The sequence below is a fragment of the Hemicordylus capensis genome, chromosome 2 (genome assembly GCF_027244095.1).
Source record: "Hemicordylus capensis ecotype Gifberg chromosome 2, rHemCap1.1.pri, whole genome shotgun sequence".
NCBI classification, from domain to species: domain Eukaryota; kingdom Metazoa; phylum Chordata; class Lepidosauria; order Squamata; family Cordylidae; genus Hemicordylus; species Hemicordylus capensis.
Window position 1 is genome coordinate 29879942 of NC_069658.1, and position 19221 is coordinate 29899162.

The window sequence follows — 19221 nt, forward strand, 5'->3', positions numbered from 1 at the left end:
GACCCGGTTTTGTCTGGTGAGCGGGAAGGGAGCCCTGGGCGGCCGGATCAGCCACCCACACAATAGCTGGCTCCGAGACGGAGCCGGCGAGGGGTGGGGGGAGCGGGGGCGGCGCGGCCCCTGCAAGCCCCAGTATGCTCTGCGCAAGAATGCAGGGCATACTGGGGAGACCCCCGAGCCGGGAGGCTGCTTTTAAGCCTCCCGGCCAGGGGTCTGCTCATGAGTAAGCGCGACGCGAAGGCATGACGCGGCTACTCACGATCGCAAAAAGCAGGTTTGCAGGAGCGCTCACTCCGCAAACCTGCTTTTTGCCAGGGGTTCTCGAGCGGGTTAGCTGCTCCAGAACCACCGGGCTCGGCTGCGAGCCCGGTGGTTCTGATGACCAACAAAAATCGGGCTAGCCTCTGCTAGCCCGATTTTTGTTGGTCGTGAGAATAGCCCTTGAGGCTGTTCTCACGAGCAGCTAAGAGCAAGCTAAGGTAGCCAGGCCACTTCTTGGCTGCTTGTGAGAACCCTCCTGTAAAATTCATTCATTCATTCATTCGATTTCTATACCACCCTTCCAAAAATGGCTCAGGGAGGTTTACACGGAGAAATAACAAACAAATAAGAAATAGACAAACAAATAAGAAAGAAATAAGAAATAACAAACAAATAATAACAAATAACAAACAAATAACCCTGTCCCCAAAGGGCTCACAATCTAAAAAGAAACATAAGATAGACACCAGCAACACTCCCTAGCAGTACTGTGCTGGGGGTGGATAGGGCCAGTTACTCTCCCCCTGCTAAATAAAGGAAATCACCACGTTAAAAGGTGCCTCTTTGCCAAGTTAGCAGGGGTAAACTGGGGGGTAAACTGGGGTAAAATGAGGTTAAGGGGTAAAAGGGGTAAAATGAGGTTAAGAGAGCAAGGACTCTTTTTACTTCTTTTTTTTGGCCACCTGCCTTGCAGCTGGGGCTGGGAGACTGCGGGGTCCCCTAGTTGTCGTCGGAGGAATCCCCACAATGCACTGCACACTTGTGTGGTGCATTAGGGGAGTTTCGGGTGGCAGAGTGCCACTTCCCATCCCCCAACCCTCTGCGCTGCTGGCAGCTACTGGCAACTGTGTAGGTGGGTGGTTCACCAGGAAAAGAAGAGCAGTCATATACAGGGAGGTAAGTGCTAGCAGCCGTCTTCCCCATTTACCCTTGAGCCCTTGCTCACCGATTGTGAGTTAAGGGCCCACTGACTGGAGAGCAGGGGCGGATTAAAACATGCTGAGGCCCTAAACTATGTCAAACTTAAGAGGCCCCATAGTGTTACAAAATGAGTTGGAGGTCCCACCTCAGTGCATCACTTATCCCACCCCTCACTGCATTGCTCACCGTTACAGCAGCATTCATCTGAAGAGGTGAACGCTCCCTGTAACTGTGATAGTGGGTGTTGGCCAGGTCAGGTCAGTTCTTTATTACGGTCTATGACCAGCAACAAACAAAAATGAATGAATGAGTTTTGTTCAGTCTATAACCAGTGGTAATACATAAATTCAAACCATGATCCACAATACAGAATGACAAGCTACCTTACATTCTACTCCTTGTTAGATAGATTACATCTCCTTCCTGAGGAGTGGAAGACTACCTCTAAGTACTTAGAACATCTAACTTGCTCTATATTGACCATTCATCCTGTGTGTGTGTGTGTGTGTGTGTGTGTGTGTGTGTGTGTGTGTGCGTTTAGTCTTTTGGCAAAGACTACTACTTTGGGTTTTTTTGGAAAATTTATCACAAGCTCTTCCTCTGAGCTCCATTAGGATAATACTCTCAGAGCTCTTCGCAGCCTAGTTGGCATCCTGGAATACAGGTTGAGGATCCCTAATCTGGACATCCGGAATCCGGAATGCTCCAAAATCCAGAAACCACCACGGCGTGCGCCCGCAACATTATTGCGATGAAAATTTTCTCGCAGTTAGTTTTCATTACATTTACAGCTACCTGTAGTTATCGTAAATGCAATGCTTATTTGTTTTTATACTTTAAACAAAAACTTTAAAAAAATACAAAAATACAATATACAGTAACCTTTTGTGTTTAGACTTGGATCCCATGCCCAAGATATCTCATTACAGTATGCAAATATTCCGAAATCCAGAAAAGTCCAAAATCTGGAACATTTCTGGTCCCAAACAGTTCAGATAAAGGATACTCAACCTGCATATTGCTACATGTATAGGAGAGCATTTACAAATTTATTTGCAATGGGTGTGTGTGTGTGAAAACCCTGCCCCCTCAATTTCTCAACTAAGGAATTAACATAGAAGTTTAACAAAAAATATACAGGTGGGCATTGTTCTAGACCAAGCCTTGGTCTAATAAAATCTTGATGTAATTTACTGTTATTTCTGCATATATTTGTTCTCTTATTTCTGCATATATTTCTGCAACCTCTTGCTCCCTAGGCAAGTTACTTCCCCACTGCGCCATTAGGTGGCTGGACTACCTGGCTGGAAATCATAATGACATGCACAGTGAGTAAAGGATGTTTCCCCAAGTGCCGAATTCCCTTTACTGCTCACTGTGTTGTCAGACATACCTTGCTGCTGGCAAGCAGCACCAAATAATAGCAGAAAACTCGCACTCCAAAGAACCGCCAGTCTACAGGAGCCACATGGGGATTTGCAAAGATCTGTTACTTTACAATATAAACATCGTTGCATCTGCCAGTCTGCTGCATTATTTAGCATTCCTATCTATCAGCTTTCTTGGAGGAAAACCAAATCGCACATCCCAAGCGGCAGCTGGTACTTGTTACCCTGACTTCCAGGAAAATATTTCCCGTACTTTCTTCTAGGTTCACAGATTACCGAGCAGCATGCTGCTTCCATGCTGCTCCCATTCTATGTGGCCTGGTCCCGATGCTGCTCCAGTAACATGTATAAAAAAACATGAGGGTCAGGCAAATGTGATGTAGATTCATGGCAGTTCCTTCCTTAGTCCACGGAGAGATAGCCAGGCTGTTCACACAACCCTAAACAGAGACAGAGGAGCGCCTTGGCAGGAGAGGAGAGCCATACATGCTTCCGATCTGCAGTCGTGCAAGCTCAAAAAGCAAGGGAGGAGGAGGAGGAGAGAGTGATCATGGGGGAGCTGGGGAGGATGGATTTTTGTCCAATCTCAGCAAAATGCTGGGGATGGAATCTGGGTAGGGTGCACTCATCCTAACCAGCTCCTGTCTCCACTACCACTACCAATATTTATATACTGCTTTTCAACCAAAGTTTGCAAAGCGGTTTACATAGACAGATAAATAAATAATAAATAAGATGGTCCCCTGTCCCCAAAGGCTCACAGTCTAAAAAGAAACAAGGTAGACACAGGCACAGAGTGTCGCCTGCCGCCGCGGCCCCCCTAGCCCCACCCCCTGATCAGCATCTGATGTCAGATGTAGGGAGTGGTTAGCCACACACCTTGCATCTGACATCAGACATGGGGTGCGTGTCTGGGGTGTGAGGCGTGGCCCCTGAGGGGTGGCGGCCCGGGTTCTTTGAACCCGTTTGCTCAATGGTGGCTCCGCCCCTGGGTAGACACCGACAACAGCCTCTGGACGGATGCTGTGCTGGGGTTGGAGAGGGCTAGTTATTCTCCCCTGGGTAAATATAAGAGAATTGCCACTTTGAAAGGTGCCTTCTTGCTCAGTTAGCAGAGGCCAGCTCCTGTCTCCCACATGGTCACCCTCCCCTCCTGCCACCTTGCTTTTTGAGTTCACTTAACTACAGATCAGGAGCACACACAGCTCTCCTCCCCTGGCTGGGTGCTCCTCCGACTCTGCTTAGGGTCATAAAAACACAAGAACAGCCCTGCTGGATCATGCCCAAGGCCCATCCAGTCCAGCATCCTGTTTCCTCAGGGGTCCACCAGATGCCTCTGGAAAGCCCACAGGTAAGAGCTGAGGGCATGTCCCCCCTCCTGCTCTTGCTCCCCTGTGACTGGTATTTAGAGGCATCTTGCCTCTGAGGCTGAGGTGGCCTATAGCCACCAGACTAGTAGCCATGTTCTCCATGAATTTGTCTAAGCCTTCTTCTGCGTGATCCCCACCGCACATTAAGGTCATCTGAGGAGGTTCGTCTCCAGTTACCACCAGCTCGTCTGGTGGTGACTCGGAGGCAGGCCTTCTCTTTAACTGCTCCAGGGCTGTGGAATGCGCTCCCTGTGGAAATCCGCAATTTGAATTCTCTATTAGCCTTCAGGAGAGCCCTTAAAATGTATTTGTTTGGACTGGCTTTCCAGGGTTTTAAAATCTGTTTTAATATTCTAACCTGATTTTGGGGCTTTTAATCACTGTAATTGTTTAATTGTTGTTTTAAAATGTTTTTAAATTGTTAATTGTTGTTATATTGTTTTTAATTTGTTTTAGCTCTTTATTGTTTTAGTGGTTTGTTTTTATTGTAAACTGCCCTGAGTCATTTTGGAAGGGCAGTATATTAAAAAAATAAAATAAAATAAAATAAAATAAAATAAAATAAAATAGTAAGTAAGCAAGCCCCTTTTAAAGCCAGGTCATGTGAATAAGGCCTTAATGTCCTTGATTTATGAAGTTGTATCACTCAACTTGATCTAGTCTGTTGTGGTCCAAGAGGCCTTTGCTGTCATTTGCCCAACTTAGGTGGTTTCTGTAGGCAGATATCATTGGGCAGGTTGCCATATTCTGGCTTTCCAAATCCGGGTGCCTAATTTGCATATTATGTAAATTGGCTTGAAAATAGTTCTTGAGAAGAATAGTGATTGCACATTTTGCTCCATAACACCGCTTCTATAAGGGCTAGCGCTTAGCTTTTTTAATAAAAAAAAATGAAAGCTGAAATCCGGGCAAATCTGGGCAAATCTGGGTGAGCTAAGCAATCTGGGTGAGATGCTTAAAATCTGGGTGAAACCCGGAATTTTGGGAAGCATGGCAACTCTACATTGGGGTGGCAAGGGGCTGGCCCATACTAAGTGTGCCAACTTCTGAACCATTTTGTGTAGCTCACTTTTAAGAGAAACTTGATATGTAGTCTTGTAGCAATGTAAAAAGTTTAATCATCGCACGCCTGCTTTGCATGCAGAAATCCCTGGCATATCCAAGCAGGGCTGGGAAAGGCTCTTGTCTCGAACCTTGGAAAGCTGCTGCCCATCAGTGTAAACAGTACTGACCTCGATGGACCAATAAATAGTCTGATTCAGTATAAGCGAGGGCCCTATCCACCCCCAGCACAGTACCTCCAGTGACTGTTGCTGGTGTCTATCTTATGTTTCTTTTTAGACTGTGAGCCCTTTGGGGACAGGGAGCCATCTTATCTTATATATTATTTCTCTGTGTAAACCGCCTTGAGCCATTTTTGGAAGGGCGGTATAGAAATCAAATTAATAATGATAATGATAATATAAGGCAACTTCCTTTGCTTTTGGCATTTCTCTTTAAGCTGCAGAATGTGCAGCTAATCTGTTCAGTCCACAGAATGTCAACCCACAGAATCTGTGGGTTGAATCCTGTTCAACCCACAGAATCTTTAAGCTGCAGAATGTGCAGCTAACCTGTTCAACCCACAGCAATGACATGGTGTTGAATTAGTTGTCATATTAAGGAAAGGACAGTGTGCATCTCCAGCCCAATTGGGGCCTTCCAACAGTGTAAATATCTGTGAGAGAAATTAGCTTCCAATCAGTGATGGCATCATGCAGTTGCTGCTTGGCTACCTTACTTAGGTAGCAGATTGCTGGATGGCATAGCCAGATATTGCTTGTATCACAGAAATGGGGCCATAGCTCAATGGCAGGGCATCTTCTTTGCATGCAGAAGGCCTCAGGTTCAATCCCTGTTGTCTCCAGATAGAGCTGGGAAAGACTCCTGCCTGCATCCTCAGAGAGGCCACTGCCAGACTGTGTCACAAGACTGACTTGGTGTGGGGCAGTTTTGCATGTTCCTAAATGGTACGTGTGTTTCTTTTAAACCTTCCTCCATCTGCCTTTCCTCACTATCAGGTTTAAACTATTTATTTTCCCTTAAAGCAACTCTTGACTATTTTTCTTCGGCTCCAAGCACCAGCCTCAAAATATAAGAGCTAGACAATTGACACTTGACAAAATTTCTGGACTTAGTGTTGGACACTGTGAGGTGGGGGTTATGGGCTTCCCTTTATCCCCTTTACAAGAACATACACAGAACAAGAACAGGGCTGCCTGGGACAAAGAAGGAGATATATATTGCTAATCCCATGCATGGCAGCTAGGCCGGCGGCAGAGGAGAAGTGGCCACTGCCAGGCTGGTAGGTGGCTGTGGTGTAGAAGCAGTGGCCGCCTGGCCGCCTTGGAGGAAGCGAGGGAAACCGCCACCAGTGGGCAGGGTGGGAAAGGAATGCGCCGCTGAAGGGAGGGAAAGGGAAGCAGAATGGGGACTGGGGCTGAAGGGAGGGGGGGAAATGAAGATGGGGAGGAGAGACGGAGAGCTAGGGGCACAGATGCTCTGCACCGGATCAGCTAGTTTTATTTAATAGCTCAACCTCTGAATATTCTAGTCAGGAGAACTAGTGCTGGCACGCATATGAAAAATGTGGAGGGGTGGGTGGGACAGATCTCTGCATACCTTTCAAACGACTTAAATAAGCTTGACAAATACATATCAGATTTTGAAAGTGCATTCCTTAAGCATCCCCCCCCCACCTCAAAAAGCTTTTTAAACACACCCTGGAAAAGATGGAAGAAAAGCTTCTTCTGTCAAGTGTTCACATCTCTCTGTTTCAGCATCTAAGAAAGAATTCTTGTTTTAAGTGGAGGTAAAATGAGCCTTAGAAATCCTCTCCCCCCACATTTCCTGCCCCCCCATCCCCTCCTGGGACATGCTGTGATGCCTGTCCCTGCTCCCACTGTTATTGCTGTCCTGGCTTCATGCAGCTTGTGACCCATCGGTTCCTATCCTGGGGGTGGGGGGAAAGTAGGAAAGTGTGGTGCTGGAGAGATGGTGGTGGCAATGGGTGAGCCAGCGAGTGAGCAGAGCCAGCACCAATGGGTTACAGAGTGCATGGAGCTGGAAGAGTAGCAGTGGCGGATGTCAGAGCACGTCCCAAGGGGTGGGGTGGGAAGGAAAAGGGGCCAGGGGCCATTTCCTGATGGGAAAGGAATACTCAGGTCAGAATGTCCTTCTCTCTACACAGCAGCAGCAGCAAGCCTGGCTGTGCACATGGCTGCCTTCTTGCTCAACACAGGAAGCTGCCTTCCACTGAATCAGACCATATACTGATTGCTCCATCTAGTTCAGTATTCTTTACCAGACTGGCAGCGGCTTCTCCAGGGTTTCAGTCAGGAATCTCTCTCAGCCCTATCTTTGAGATTCTGCCAGGGAGGGAACTTGGAATCTTCTGCATGCAAGCAGGCAGATGCTGTTCCCAGAGCGGCTCCATCCCCTCAGGGGAAATATCTTGCAGTGCTCACATGTAGTCTCCCATTCAAATGTCATCCAGGGTGGACCCTGCTTAGCAAAGGGGACCAGCTCTCCTCCCATAGACCAGCCATTCCTCCCTCCAGTGTTCTCTCTCATTTTTTTAGATCTCTGTGCGGAATGAGTTTTCTTCTGGGCAGTAGTATCAAGGCAGTCGGTGCACATGTGAATTCAGAGTGGGGCTTTTCTGATTCATCCTGAGCGGGATCCAGGGGTGTAGCTAGGGGAGAGGGGGCCTGTGTTCATCCCTCTCTCTGGCGGCCCGCCAGAGTGAGGGAGATAATGAAGAAAATAGGGAGGGGTGGAGCTGGAGGGCCCTCAGGAGCTGGGGGCCCGTGTTCTTTGAACCCTTTCGTTCAACTATAGCTACGCCCCTGGCGGGATCCAAAATTGACTGAGCAGACGTCAAAAAGCGTCTGAGCGCACTTGCATGCACACGCCTTAGAGGGAACGGTGCCTCCCTCCAGCCAGTGCATGCTGTCCTCCTACTCCAAAGTTGTAGGGTAATCAGTGCCTCCTGCCTGCTGCCACCGTCCCCTTCAGCATAGCGCCCTCCTGACCCACACTGAGCAGCAGCTGTCACTCTCACAGCCTGGCTCCTTCTTGCAATCGTGCTCTGTGCAAAACCGAAAGGGAACCTGTTTGTCTACACGGTGAAGCTGAAGAAGGAAGAGGCCACAGCCTCTTGACTTGAAGAGGGAAAAGAGGAGGCGGGAAGGGCAGTGTGAGAGCAGAGAAGAGAGGTAATTCCGTTGGCACCCTATGTGCACTACACCACCACTCGCTCTGGGCCACCCCAGCACCCCACAAGTGCACTAAAGCAAAAGAGACAGAAACCTGTCTTCATCTCCAGGGGTGTTCCCAGATGGTGATTTTACTTTGCTTAACCATGGAAGGGCAAGTGTGTGTTCACATATTTCCCAGCTTTAAGTCGAAGTCCCTGTTCCCTATGGGGACCAGACCATACGCGATTTGGGGTTTTTTGTTGCTCATTGGAGCTTAGCTCAATTTATCTCTGAAGTTAAAAAATCCACAAAACCTTTTTGAGTCATTTTTTTAAAGGTAAATTCAGAATATCCATAACTCACAGTACTTCACGCCTCATAATCCAACCCGCGGTAAAGTCTGCTGTCTGGGAAAGCTCCAGGCCAGTGGAGGACAACACTGAGGCTATTCACACGATGGGGCAAAATCAGGCTAGTGGAGGCTAGCCGGATTTCGCCCCATCATGTGAACCACCGGGCTCGGCTGCAAGCCCAGTGGTTCCTAGGTGGGTAACCCGCCTACCTACCCCTGCCCCAAAACCAGGTTTGCGGAGCGAGCACTCTGCAAACCTGGTTTAAAAGATCATGAGTAGCCATGGTGTGGCTCTGTGCTGCAGTTACTCACGAGTAGACCCCTGGAGGGGAGGCGAAAAGCCGCATCCCGGCTCCAGGGTCTCCCCAGGATGCCCTGCACACTCATGGAGGGCATACTGGAGCTTCCGGGGGCCATGCGGCCCCCGAGCTCCCCAGCCCCTGCCGGCTCCATCACGGAGCCGGCAATCGTGTGGGTGGCTGATCCGGCTGCCCAGGGCTCCCGCTCTGCTCATGTGCAGGGAGAGTGGGCTTAGCCCACTCTCTGCGCTCACCCTTCCAAAATGGGTCTCATTGATCGTGAGACCTGGCTCACTGTCTTGCTCTGGGCAAACTCCAGCCACACTGAAGAGTGCATCTGTGGCCTCCTTTTACATTCAGATCAAGAGTCTAAAGCAGGCCTCAGCTTGGCTCTTGGCAATAAAAGGCCTCCGTAGTACTTTCCAGAGGATTAGAGCAATAACTTGTGGAGCTTGAGCTAAGCTGCTCACTGTAGAATTTTCCCCTTCATTCGTAACACTTGTTTATAAGACTTAGCAAAGATAAATACCATCCGATCCAGAGCTCTGATTGGGCAACTGCAGGGTTGCTCCCTGAGGTCTGTTGCAAACGGAGAATGTTCTCCCTCGGTCTCTGGCTTTGTCAGATTCATGAACCCTGCCAATCAGAGCAATAATGAGCCCAGTTTCCAAAATACTTGGAAAATGATATTGACTTTTGGGTACATGGGGTTATTGTTCTCATTACATGCACTCGGGCTGTAGAACACCCAGCTGTCCCTGCACTTCACTTAGTCCCATTTGTTCCCCTTTCGGATAGAGGAGTTAGAGGCTTTCTTGGAAATTCAGTAGTGACAGGGCTGCAATCAAAATGGTGCAAAGGGTGCCCAGCCTCTTGAGATGGAAGGCGTTTGAGATGTGAGGAAGAATGAAAGGTTTAGGGCTCTGTGGCTGTGGCTGTGAGCCTCTTTCTTTCCAGAGATAGCCGTAGGAGCTATCCATGTATCCCCCCATTCATATTTCCACATCCCCCCCCCCCATTCATATAGGAAAAGTACAGAAGAGGGGAACTAGGATGATCAGGGGACAGGAGCACCTTCCTTCTGAAGCAAGACTACAGCATCTGGGGCTCTTTACCTTGGAAAAGAGGCAGGCACAGAGCCTGACTGCCAGTGGCTCATTTGCGGCTGCTGCTGCAGCGGCTCTGCTGACCCCGCCCCCTGCGTCTGATGTCAGGCGCAGGGGGCGTGGTCTGGATCCCAAACAGAGCCTTGAATCTCCGTTCGGGAGTTGGAGTTCAACTCCTGAAGGGGCCGCGTGGCCCCTTCGGGAGCTAAACTAAGGCTGGTGCTGCTTTCACAGCGCAGCCAGGAGCGGCTCTTCCCTGGCTTAGCAGCGATCCACTGATCATCCTAGTTCCCCTCTTCTGTACTTTCCCCAGTTCTACAATATCCTGCTTAAGATGCAGTACACAGTACATGACAACACGCTGCAAGATGAAAGTTATGCAGCGCTATCCCCTATTTTCCATCTCTAGGGATATAGACCTTGTTCAAAACTCCAATGAGCATTTGTCCACCCAGATGGTACTGACCACCCCAGCTGGTTCATGGACTATACCAGAGAGCTGTCCAGTGGGAATGGATGTTCCTTGCAAGGCTGAGCAAGGAACATCCCCATGGAATTATGGGGCTAGGGACTGATGTCTTTATACTAGCCCAGATGACTCTGCCTCTTCCTGGATCTTCTCAAAACCAAAGTGGATAAAATTCAGAGGGTTTCCCCCCTTGTTTAAAAAAGGGTTAATGTAGTTTTAATTTAAGGTATGTGTGAAAGCTCACTGATATCAACATGAAAAGGGATAACATCTAATTATATACTATGACATGCTTAACAGCAGTATATGGCAGGAGTTCTTACCTTCGGGTCCCCAGATGTTGTAGGACTACAAATTCCCAAAGCTGTTGTGGATGGGGATGATGGGAGTTGTAGTCCAGTACATCTGGGAGCCTAGTTTTGAGAACGCTTGCATTTGCCAATATATCAGGGGTGGGGGATCACCTAAGGGTTAAGCTCCTGCTCTACAGGAAATGTGAGCAAATGGTTTGGAATGGAGTTCTTTACTATTAACAGTGTATCCTTACTAAAAGGCTGAGCTTGGTTTCTGCTTGGCCTCTTATTTGTTAACTATGCCCAGCTTACATCAATCGATAAAACTCAAAAACAAACCAACTGACACAACCTTTCAAGCAGGCACTCAATTGTCTTTAAAAAGCTGGAAAGCAGGGCAGTAACATGGCCTTTAATAAAAGCATGCACACACACACACACCACTTGCGACTGGTATGCATCATTCAATATAAACATAGACTGCAGGGGCATAGGAAGGATTGGGTGGGATCCAAGACAAAAAGTGAAGTTGCAGCCCGCTTTCATCTTTGGAGAGGTGTGAGAGGGATTGCAAAGAGCAAGCAGTCACCCAGCTGGCGGGCCCCTCCTCCTGCAGGGGCCTAAGGACATTTGACACCACCCCACCCAGTTCAATTGTTGTTATGCCTCTGATAGGATGAGCTTTCCTTCTCTCCACTTTGCTGACTTTGCTCCACTTTGCTGACCACGCAAAAAAGAAGACAATGTAGCAAACATGCATAGTGGTATGCATCACAAAGTTCAATCGCAATGACTCCACCACTGGTAGAGCAAAATGTAAGTCTATTGAAATGGGCTGAAAGAGAGGAAGTCATAGCACCCAAAACAACTGAGCGATTTTAACTTGGCGTAAAAAGGTTTATCAAATGTTGAGGGGAAACAGAAAGTGGTGGCATGGTCAATGATGGGCAGAGGAAGTGAGGATATGTGGAAAGTGTCCTCCACTATTGCAAGGAAGTCAAGGGTATATGGATGGACGGACACACACACACACAAACACACTGACACACAGTCATGCCAGGTTTCTACCTCTGACCTACCCAGCCTCCATGCCAAGTATAAGTCAAGATGGCGAGCCTGGTTCTTGGTCCCCATAACAGATGGGCCCCAGCAAATGCCATAAATGGACTCCTTTGAATGATGCAGTTGCAGGTCTCACAGCATGGTGACTGTGAAAACATTTCCATTTGAAGGTGTGCTTGGATCTGAAGCCCAATAACGGCTCCCAAGTATGTCCCAGTATTTTCCAAATGTGCTTATTTATGGTCAAACTCCTGAATTGTTGTTTTAAGCTTTGATGTGGCAACCTTATTCAATTGACAAAGGAAGGGCCTCAAAACCATTTGAAAACTCAGCGTTTCTCCTATGAAGCTAAAAAAAAAAAAAACAGCTTGGGAGCAATGGCATCAGGACAGGTTTTAATTAAACATGATGAAAGACAATTGCTGCTCCTTGGAGGGACCCAAATATATATGGACACCCCTAGTAGAGACATAGTTGGTTAACCAAGTCCACACAATTGCCCAGTTCCTATGCAATATTGAACAGTGGTTTAGAGCTACATTAATGAGACTAGGAGGGCCATGTAACTCCCCTTCCCTCTCCCGCATGTGACAGGAGAACAGACATTTCTGATTTTACTGCAGTTCTCTGTTGTTTCATGAGAATAAGTCAGGACATCAAGCCATGATCTAACCATGGTTAGTTAACAAACCACAGTTCTCCAGTGAGATTTTATAAATACATATAAAAGAGATGTCTATACCAGGCGGTATATAGATATGACAAAGTTTTTACTTTCTTCCTTCTTGTGCTCAAGTGAGGCAAGGGAACAGGGGGAGCCCACAGATCCCTTATGCTCATTCATGGTGTGCTAAACCATGGCTTAGCAGTGGCCTGGTTTATGGTTTGAGATGAACCTGAGATACCCACCTTGACATGGGTTCACACAATCAGTAAGCCACATTAAACCTATCTTCAAATGATTGTGTGAACCAGGCCATTAGGTCTGAACCCGACCATAGGGATGCTTATGAGATTCTGCCCTCTGAATTTCTCCTTCGGTGATCAGATGAATTACCTGACCTTGTCTTCAAAGCAGCAGAAATCATTCAAGGGTCTGCCATTCTTCTGATCTCCAGACAGCTGTGTATACGTAGCATGCCACAGTCTTCATGCCCATCTTTCTTTTCTCTTTCAAGTTACTAAGATGCATGAGCACTAGGGATGTGCAAAAAATTTCGGGCACAGATCGATCTGTGCCCGAAACGAGCAATTTCGGGTGATTCAGGTCCTATGATAGCTATTTGCTATCATAGAATCCACACTCAGAACACCTCTGAAACAACAGAACCCTGTACCCCATGGGTTAGAAACCCATGGGGGTGGTTGGCACCCTATGTGCACTACACTACCATTCGCTCTGGGCCACCCCAGCACCCCCCAAGTGCAGTTATGGGGCTGCTGAAAGCTCCATGTATACCCTATGAGGAAAAACCTTAAAGATGCGTAAACTTTAACAATTCACAAAAAATCAGCCCTCTGCCCAAATCATTTGAAAAAAATTCAGGTAGCTTCCTTGACCCTACCTGGCACTACCACCAACCCCACAATGCTCTAGGCCACCCCTTTGCCCCCCGCGTGAAGCTATACATTTGCTGACACCTCAATGCTTCTCTATGGGGAAAAACCTTAAAGACGCGTAAACTTCAACAATTCCCCAAAAACCAGCCCTCTGCCCAATCATTCTGAAATTGGGGTGTTAGCCTCCACCCATTAGGCACTACCACCCCACCCCACTCTTTTTGCCCAGATCCCACGCTCTGCCCCAAAGACACTAAAACTTCAAAAATTCCCCCAAAATCAGCCCTTTGCCCAATTCCCCTGAAATTTGGGTGGTAGCCTCCATCCATTAGGCATTACCACACCACACCACTATTTTGCCCCTTGGACCCATTTTTCCTACCCAAATCAATTTGGATTTGGATTTAATCCGAATCCGAACCGAATCAGGGGTGATTCGGGTAGCCCAGATTCAGGCACAGAACAGAACGGGGGTGATTCGGTTTGGAATCACCGAAAACCCGAATTGCACACCCCTAATGAGCACATATAGTAACTGCAGGAGGACTCAATCTGGACTGGGGCCACAGCAGAAGACTTTAGCCCAGGGGTGGGCAAACCTGGCCTGCCAGCTGTTTTTGGACTACAGCTCCCATAATTCCTGGCCACAGTGGTCAATAGTCAGGGATTATGGGAGTTGTAGTTCAGCAACAGCTGGACCCCTGTCTGATGTCAGGCGCAGGGGGCGTGGTCTGGATCCCAAACGGAGCCTTGAATCTCCATTCGGGAGTTGGAGTTCAACTCCGGCCCCTTCGGGAGCTAAACTAAGGCTGGTGCTGCTTTCACAGCACAGCCAGGAGAGGCTCTTCCCTGCCTTAGCAGGGAAGACCCACTCCTGGCTGCACTGCGAACACAGTGCCAGCCTTGGTTTAGCTCCCGAAGGGGCCGCACAGCCCCCGCTCGGGAGCTAAACCAGCACCCCCACATCTGACGTCAGACACGGGGGTATGTTGGGGCCGTGAGGCATGGCCCCTGATTGGGCGCAGCCTGGATTCTTTGAACCCGTTGGTCCAACGGTGGCTCTCCCCTGAAAAGAGGAGTCTAAGGGGAGACATGATTGAAGTGTATGAACTTATGCATGGAGGAGAGAGAGTGGACAGAGAGACATTTGTCTCCCTCTCTCATAACACTAGAACCAGTGTTCTCTCTAATTTTTGTCAACTGTGTGCGGAATGAGTTTTCTTCTGGGTGGCAGTATCAAGGCAGTGTGTGCACATGCATATTCAGAGTGGGACCTTCCTGATTAAACCTGAGCGGGATCCAAAATCAACTGAGTGGATATCAAGAAATGTGTGAGTGCATGCACATACGCCTGCTTTAGAGGGAACACGGGCTAGAATCAAGGGTCACCCCATGAAACTGAAGGCTGGGAAATTTAGGACTGACAAGAGGAAGTACTTCTTCACACAGCACATAATTAGACACAAGTTTTGGGTGGTATAGAAATGTAAATAAACAATAACAATAACAATAACAATAACAATAATAATAATAATATTCTGTGACGATATCTATAACAATTGACAATAAAATTCTGGCATCCCAGGTCCTTGGGAAGGACTCAGTGTCTGGATAAAACAAACCAGTCAATAACACCTGTCTGACTGTGTAAACAAGAAATAATAATAATAATCATAATAATAAATCTATGGAATTCCTTGCCATGGGATGTGGTGATGGCCCCCAGCTTGGACGGCTTTAAAAGGAGCTTAGACAAATTCATGGAGGACAGGTCTATCAATGGCTACTAGTCTGGTGGCTGTGGGCCACCTCCAGCCTCAGAGGCACAATGCCTCTAAATACCAGTTGTCAGGGGAGCAACAGCAGGAGAGAGGGCATGCACATACCTCTTGCCTGTGGGCTCCCCAGAGTCATCTGGTGGGCCACTGTGTGAAACAGGATGTTGGACTAGATGGGCCTTGGGCCTGATCCAGCTGGACTGTTCTTATGTTCTTATGTTTTATTCTCCCCACCATCAGGCCTGCAATGGCTACATTTGCAATGGTGTTAAACACAAAAACTACTCTAAAATGTTATCGATGTTGTCAGAGGAATGGAAATGAAAACTGGCAGAATGTCCTCCACTGACTACTCCATGGGAAGAGTACAACAATGTGTTCATTGTTATCCTATCCCTTACCCTAACTCTTACTCTAACCCATTTCTTTGTGCAAAGATGACAGCAATTTTACCCTAATCATTTGCGGGTAGGAATAAAGAAGGGGTGATAACAGAGAAAGCTGAAAGTACAACAATGCTATTACTTATTTCCCATTTCTAGCAGAGTAGACATTGCCAGTAATCAATGTGATCATTTCATCCCCTGAGATGCTATCAATGGCCAAAATTTGTGGGCCTGTCTTAGGAACTAGTTCATCTGCCAGAGATGTACAAGTACATCCCAAACTACTTTCTACCCAGCCCTGCCTTAAAGGGCACCCTTTAGCCTACATTCCAAAGAGAAGAAGGTCGATGAGGTCACCCAGTCTGTGTGTGTGTCCATCTGTGTGTCCCCCTCGAATATCTTGCATTTTCAGTCCAATGCAAACCAAATTTACAACACATGGGGAGGGGGATTTTAAGGGACCCAAGAGGGATTTTTTGGTTGTTGCAGATGTGTTTTGTTGGTTCAGGAGGGTGGCCACTTAAAGTAAAAACAACACCTCTTTGTGCCAGTTGTGCTAATATCTGGATATAAACCAAATTCACAGCACATGGGAGAGAGGGTCCTAGGTATGAGTCACCATGTTGGAAGAAACAGGAACTAGATTCAGTTTGTTCTACTGAGAGCTGCTTTTTAAATTTACAGGTATCTATACATAGCAAAAGAAAGGCTTTTTAAAAAAAACAAAACCCCTAGCTTCAGAAATGACCAAGTTAAACTTGTATGTGAAGGGATTAGAAATCAAAATTGGCGATTTTGAGCTGGTCTTGAGGTAGTAAGCATGAATGGTCCCCTTTGCTAAGCAGGGTCCACCCTGGTTTGAACTTGAATGGGAGACTACATGTGTGAGCAATATAAGATATTCCCCTTAGGGATGGGGCTGCTCTGAGAAGAGCATCTGAGTGCTTACATGCAGAAGGTTCCAAGTTTCCTTCCTGGCATCTCCAAAATGGGGCTGAGAGAGATTCCTGCCTGTAACCTTGGAGAAGCCGTTGCCAGTCAGACAATACTGAGCTAGATGGACCAATGGTCTGACTCAGTAGAAGGCAGCTTCCTATGTTCCTATGTTTACAAGAATGGGAAAGCAAACAGGAAGTGCTGGAGTGGAAGTTTAAAAAGCAGGAAGAGGGTTCATGACGACAGCACTGAGGACAGACAACTGGCAACCTGTTTGGACTTCACTTGGATGAGAGGCTACTCTGAGCTAAGTGCAGGAAGGGTGGGATATATGCATGCCACAAATAAAATATAACAAACAGTACCTTGGATCACAGGGGCTCTACTTTTATATTCTGAAGCCCCTTGGATGAAATCTGAACCCAAAGTTATCAAGGGCCCACCTATTGGCTTGAGAGAGGACATCCTTTCTGGTGCATTGAAGAGACACAATTGATTAAGATGGATTCTTTACCCAGATCTGCAATCTTACATAGGAAGCTGCTTTATACGAAGTCAACCCATTGGTCCATCTAGCTCAGAATTGTCTGTTCTTATTGGCAGTGTCTCTCCAGAGTTTAAGACAGGAGACATTCCCACCCAGCCCTATCTACAGATGTCAGGGATTGAACTTGAGACATTCTGCATATAAAGCAGATGTTCTGCTACTGAGCTACGGCCTCATCTACAGCTACAGCCAGTCTAGTAGCTATCCATTACTCTTACTGAGCAAAATAAAAAAGCATCCAGTAAAAGCATTGGTATTCATTCTGCAATTGTGAGTTTTTAATTCTTTCCTTATTAAGGAGATTTCTACCTCAACTTTCCACCTCTAAAACGGAGGTGCTCAAAGTGGCTCACATACATTAACATTAATGAACAAGAATAAAACACAAAATACAGATTGCAGTGGATACAACCCATTAAAAACAAAGAGTGTAACAAAAAATTAAACAGCAGATGAATTCAAGCTGTAGAAAAAGCAGTGCTTTCAAACAGCAGCAAAGGACCATCAATGTTGGGAGCTAACGAATCTCCTGGGGCAGGGAGTTCCACAGCCTTGGCGCCATAGCAGGCAAGGCCCACTGTCATTATAATGTGATTCCCCCCACCCCGCCACTCCTTCAGCATTTGTGTATCTGATTAGCAAAGTCACAGTATTCACAGAATAAGGGGAGAGTCAGATGACAACTTCTTGGGCAGACAACATCATGGGGATTAAGCACAGGCCAGTTTCTGGAAGAGTAGTTTGAAATGGAGATATTAACCATAGGTGTTATTAAGGTGGATAGCTAGAGCCAGTGGAAACATGTGTACTAGGAAGATCCAGTAATATCCAAATAGGCGAACTTTGTGCTTTTGTTCCAAATCAGAACTGGAAACTTACTTCAGATTGGTGGGCTTGGAAGAGCTTCTGAACAAGGCCAGTATCTTAAGGATCAAGGTTACCATAAAGTTAGTAGTTTCTAACTTCAAGCCAGGTGTTTCTGGGCTCCTCATGCATTTAGAAGTGTAAAGTGTGAATGCAGCAAATGGGTATTTGGAAAGTTGTATAACCACACATGTATTCTCATAAGAGAGGTGGGAGTGGCTACAGTTCCCTATTGAATGTGTGCTCATTGGTAAATCATGCTGCTACCAGATTATCAGTATTTCCAAAATCTACTCTTTTCTTCCTGGAAGATATTGCTAAACCTCTTATTCATTTTTGTATTTTTATCTAGGCTTGATTATTATAATGCCATTCTTTGTTGATTTCTTTATCCTCTTTAAAATCACCACTGTCTGTTCTTCTGTCATATTTCCCCTCTTTCTTTCCCTTCAGTATGAACATATTTCTCCTCTTTTTCTTTGCACTGTCTTTTCCCCCTTTATCACATTCAGTATTCCTCTGCATCTTTCTTCTTTATAATCTTCCCAGACCTCTTCATTTTTCCAGCACTGGTCTTCTAGTTTAGTGGTCTTCACTATTTTTCAAGCAAGAGCATCTTTGGCAAAAAAATATTTTAATGTGTGAGCCATTTTTCATTGTGCTGACCAGGGGCGTATCTATTATGGGGCAGGCAGGGCATGTGCCCTGGGCACCACTTGAAGGGGGAGTGCCATTTTTAAAAATGAAAAAATAAAAAAAGGCCACCAAAAACAAAATGGTGACCACACATGCTCAAATGGCCTCTGTGAGGCCCCAGGCCATGCCAGGCCTCACAGAGGCCATCTGAGCATGCAGGGCAGCCATTTTGTTTTTTAAAAATATATATTTTTTAAAATGGCCACCACACATGCTCAAATGGTCCCTGCGAGGCCCTAGGCCTTGCCAGGCCTCACAGAGGCCATTTGAGCATGTGTGGCAGCCTCCAAATGGCCACCACTCCCATTTTTGCAGGCCCAAACAGGCCTGAAAATCAGCCCGGGATGGGCTGCGGCGGTGAGGTCGGCAGGGGGAGGGGGAACCTTTGCAGACTGCCCCCCCAACAGCCTTTAGGAAGCCCCCCGAAGGGGCTACAGGTAATTTTTTTAATTTAATATAAGTCACTGTGCACATATTCAGTTTGGCACTATGTACAGAGAATCAGGGCTTGTGAATACTGAGCTGAAGCTTATGAGCTAGGATTTTATTCATTTGCTCTTACTTTGCTTCTTGTGAAAAGTGAGTTAAATGTGATCTCTTAATAACATGGCTATTAATGGTGAGTTTGTCTTTGAATCAGTGTGAAATCTTTAGTATTAAGGCCACTGGGAGTTTCTTGCTCTCTTTCTCTCATT

The 19221-nt window shown here is 46.8% G+C and overlaps 1 protein-coding gene across 6 annotated transcripts in view; it reads left to right on the forward strand.

Annotated features, from left to right (window-relative positions):
• Positions 1-19221, forward strand: part of GHR (growth hormone receptor) — a 236298-nt gene that overhangs the window by 18933 nt on the left and 198144 nt on the right. The window contains exons 1-2 of one of the 6 annotated variants that reach the window (XM_053292281.1): positions 895-1158; positions 2442-2510. The exons of 4 other annotated variants lie outside the window; for them this stretch is intronic. In XM_053292281.1, coding sequence (XP_053148256.1) covers positions 2504-2510 — 7 coding nt within the window. In that variant the 5' untranslated portion in view covers positions 895-1158; positions 2442-2503. Of the gene's footprint in view, positions 1-894; positions 1159-2441; positions 2511-18897; positions 18964-19221 lie in introns of those variants that run through there. One more of the 6 variants, XM_053292284.1, reaches the window with a different exon arrangement.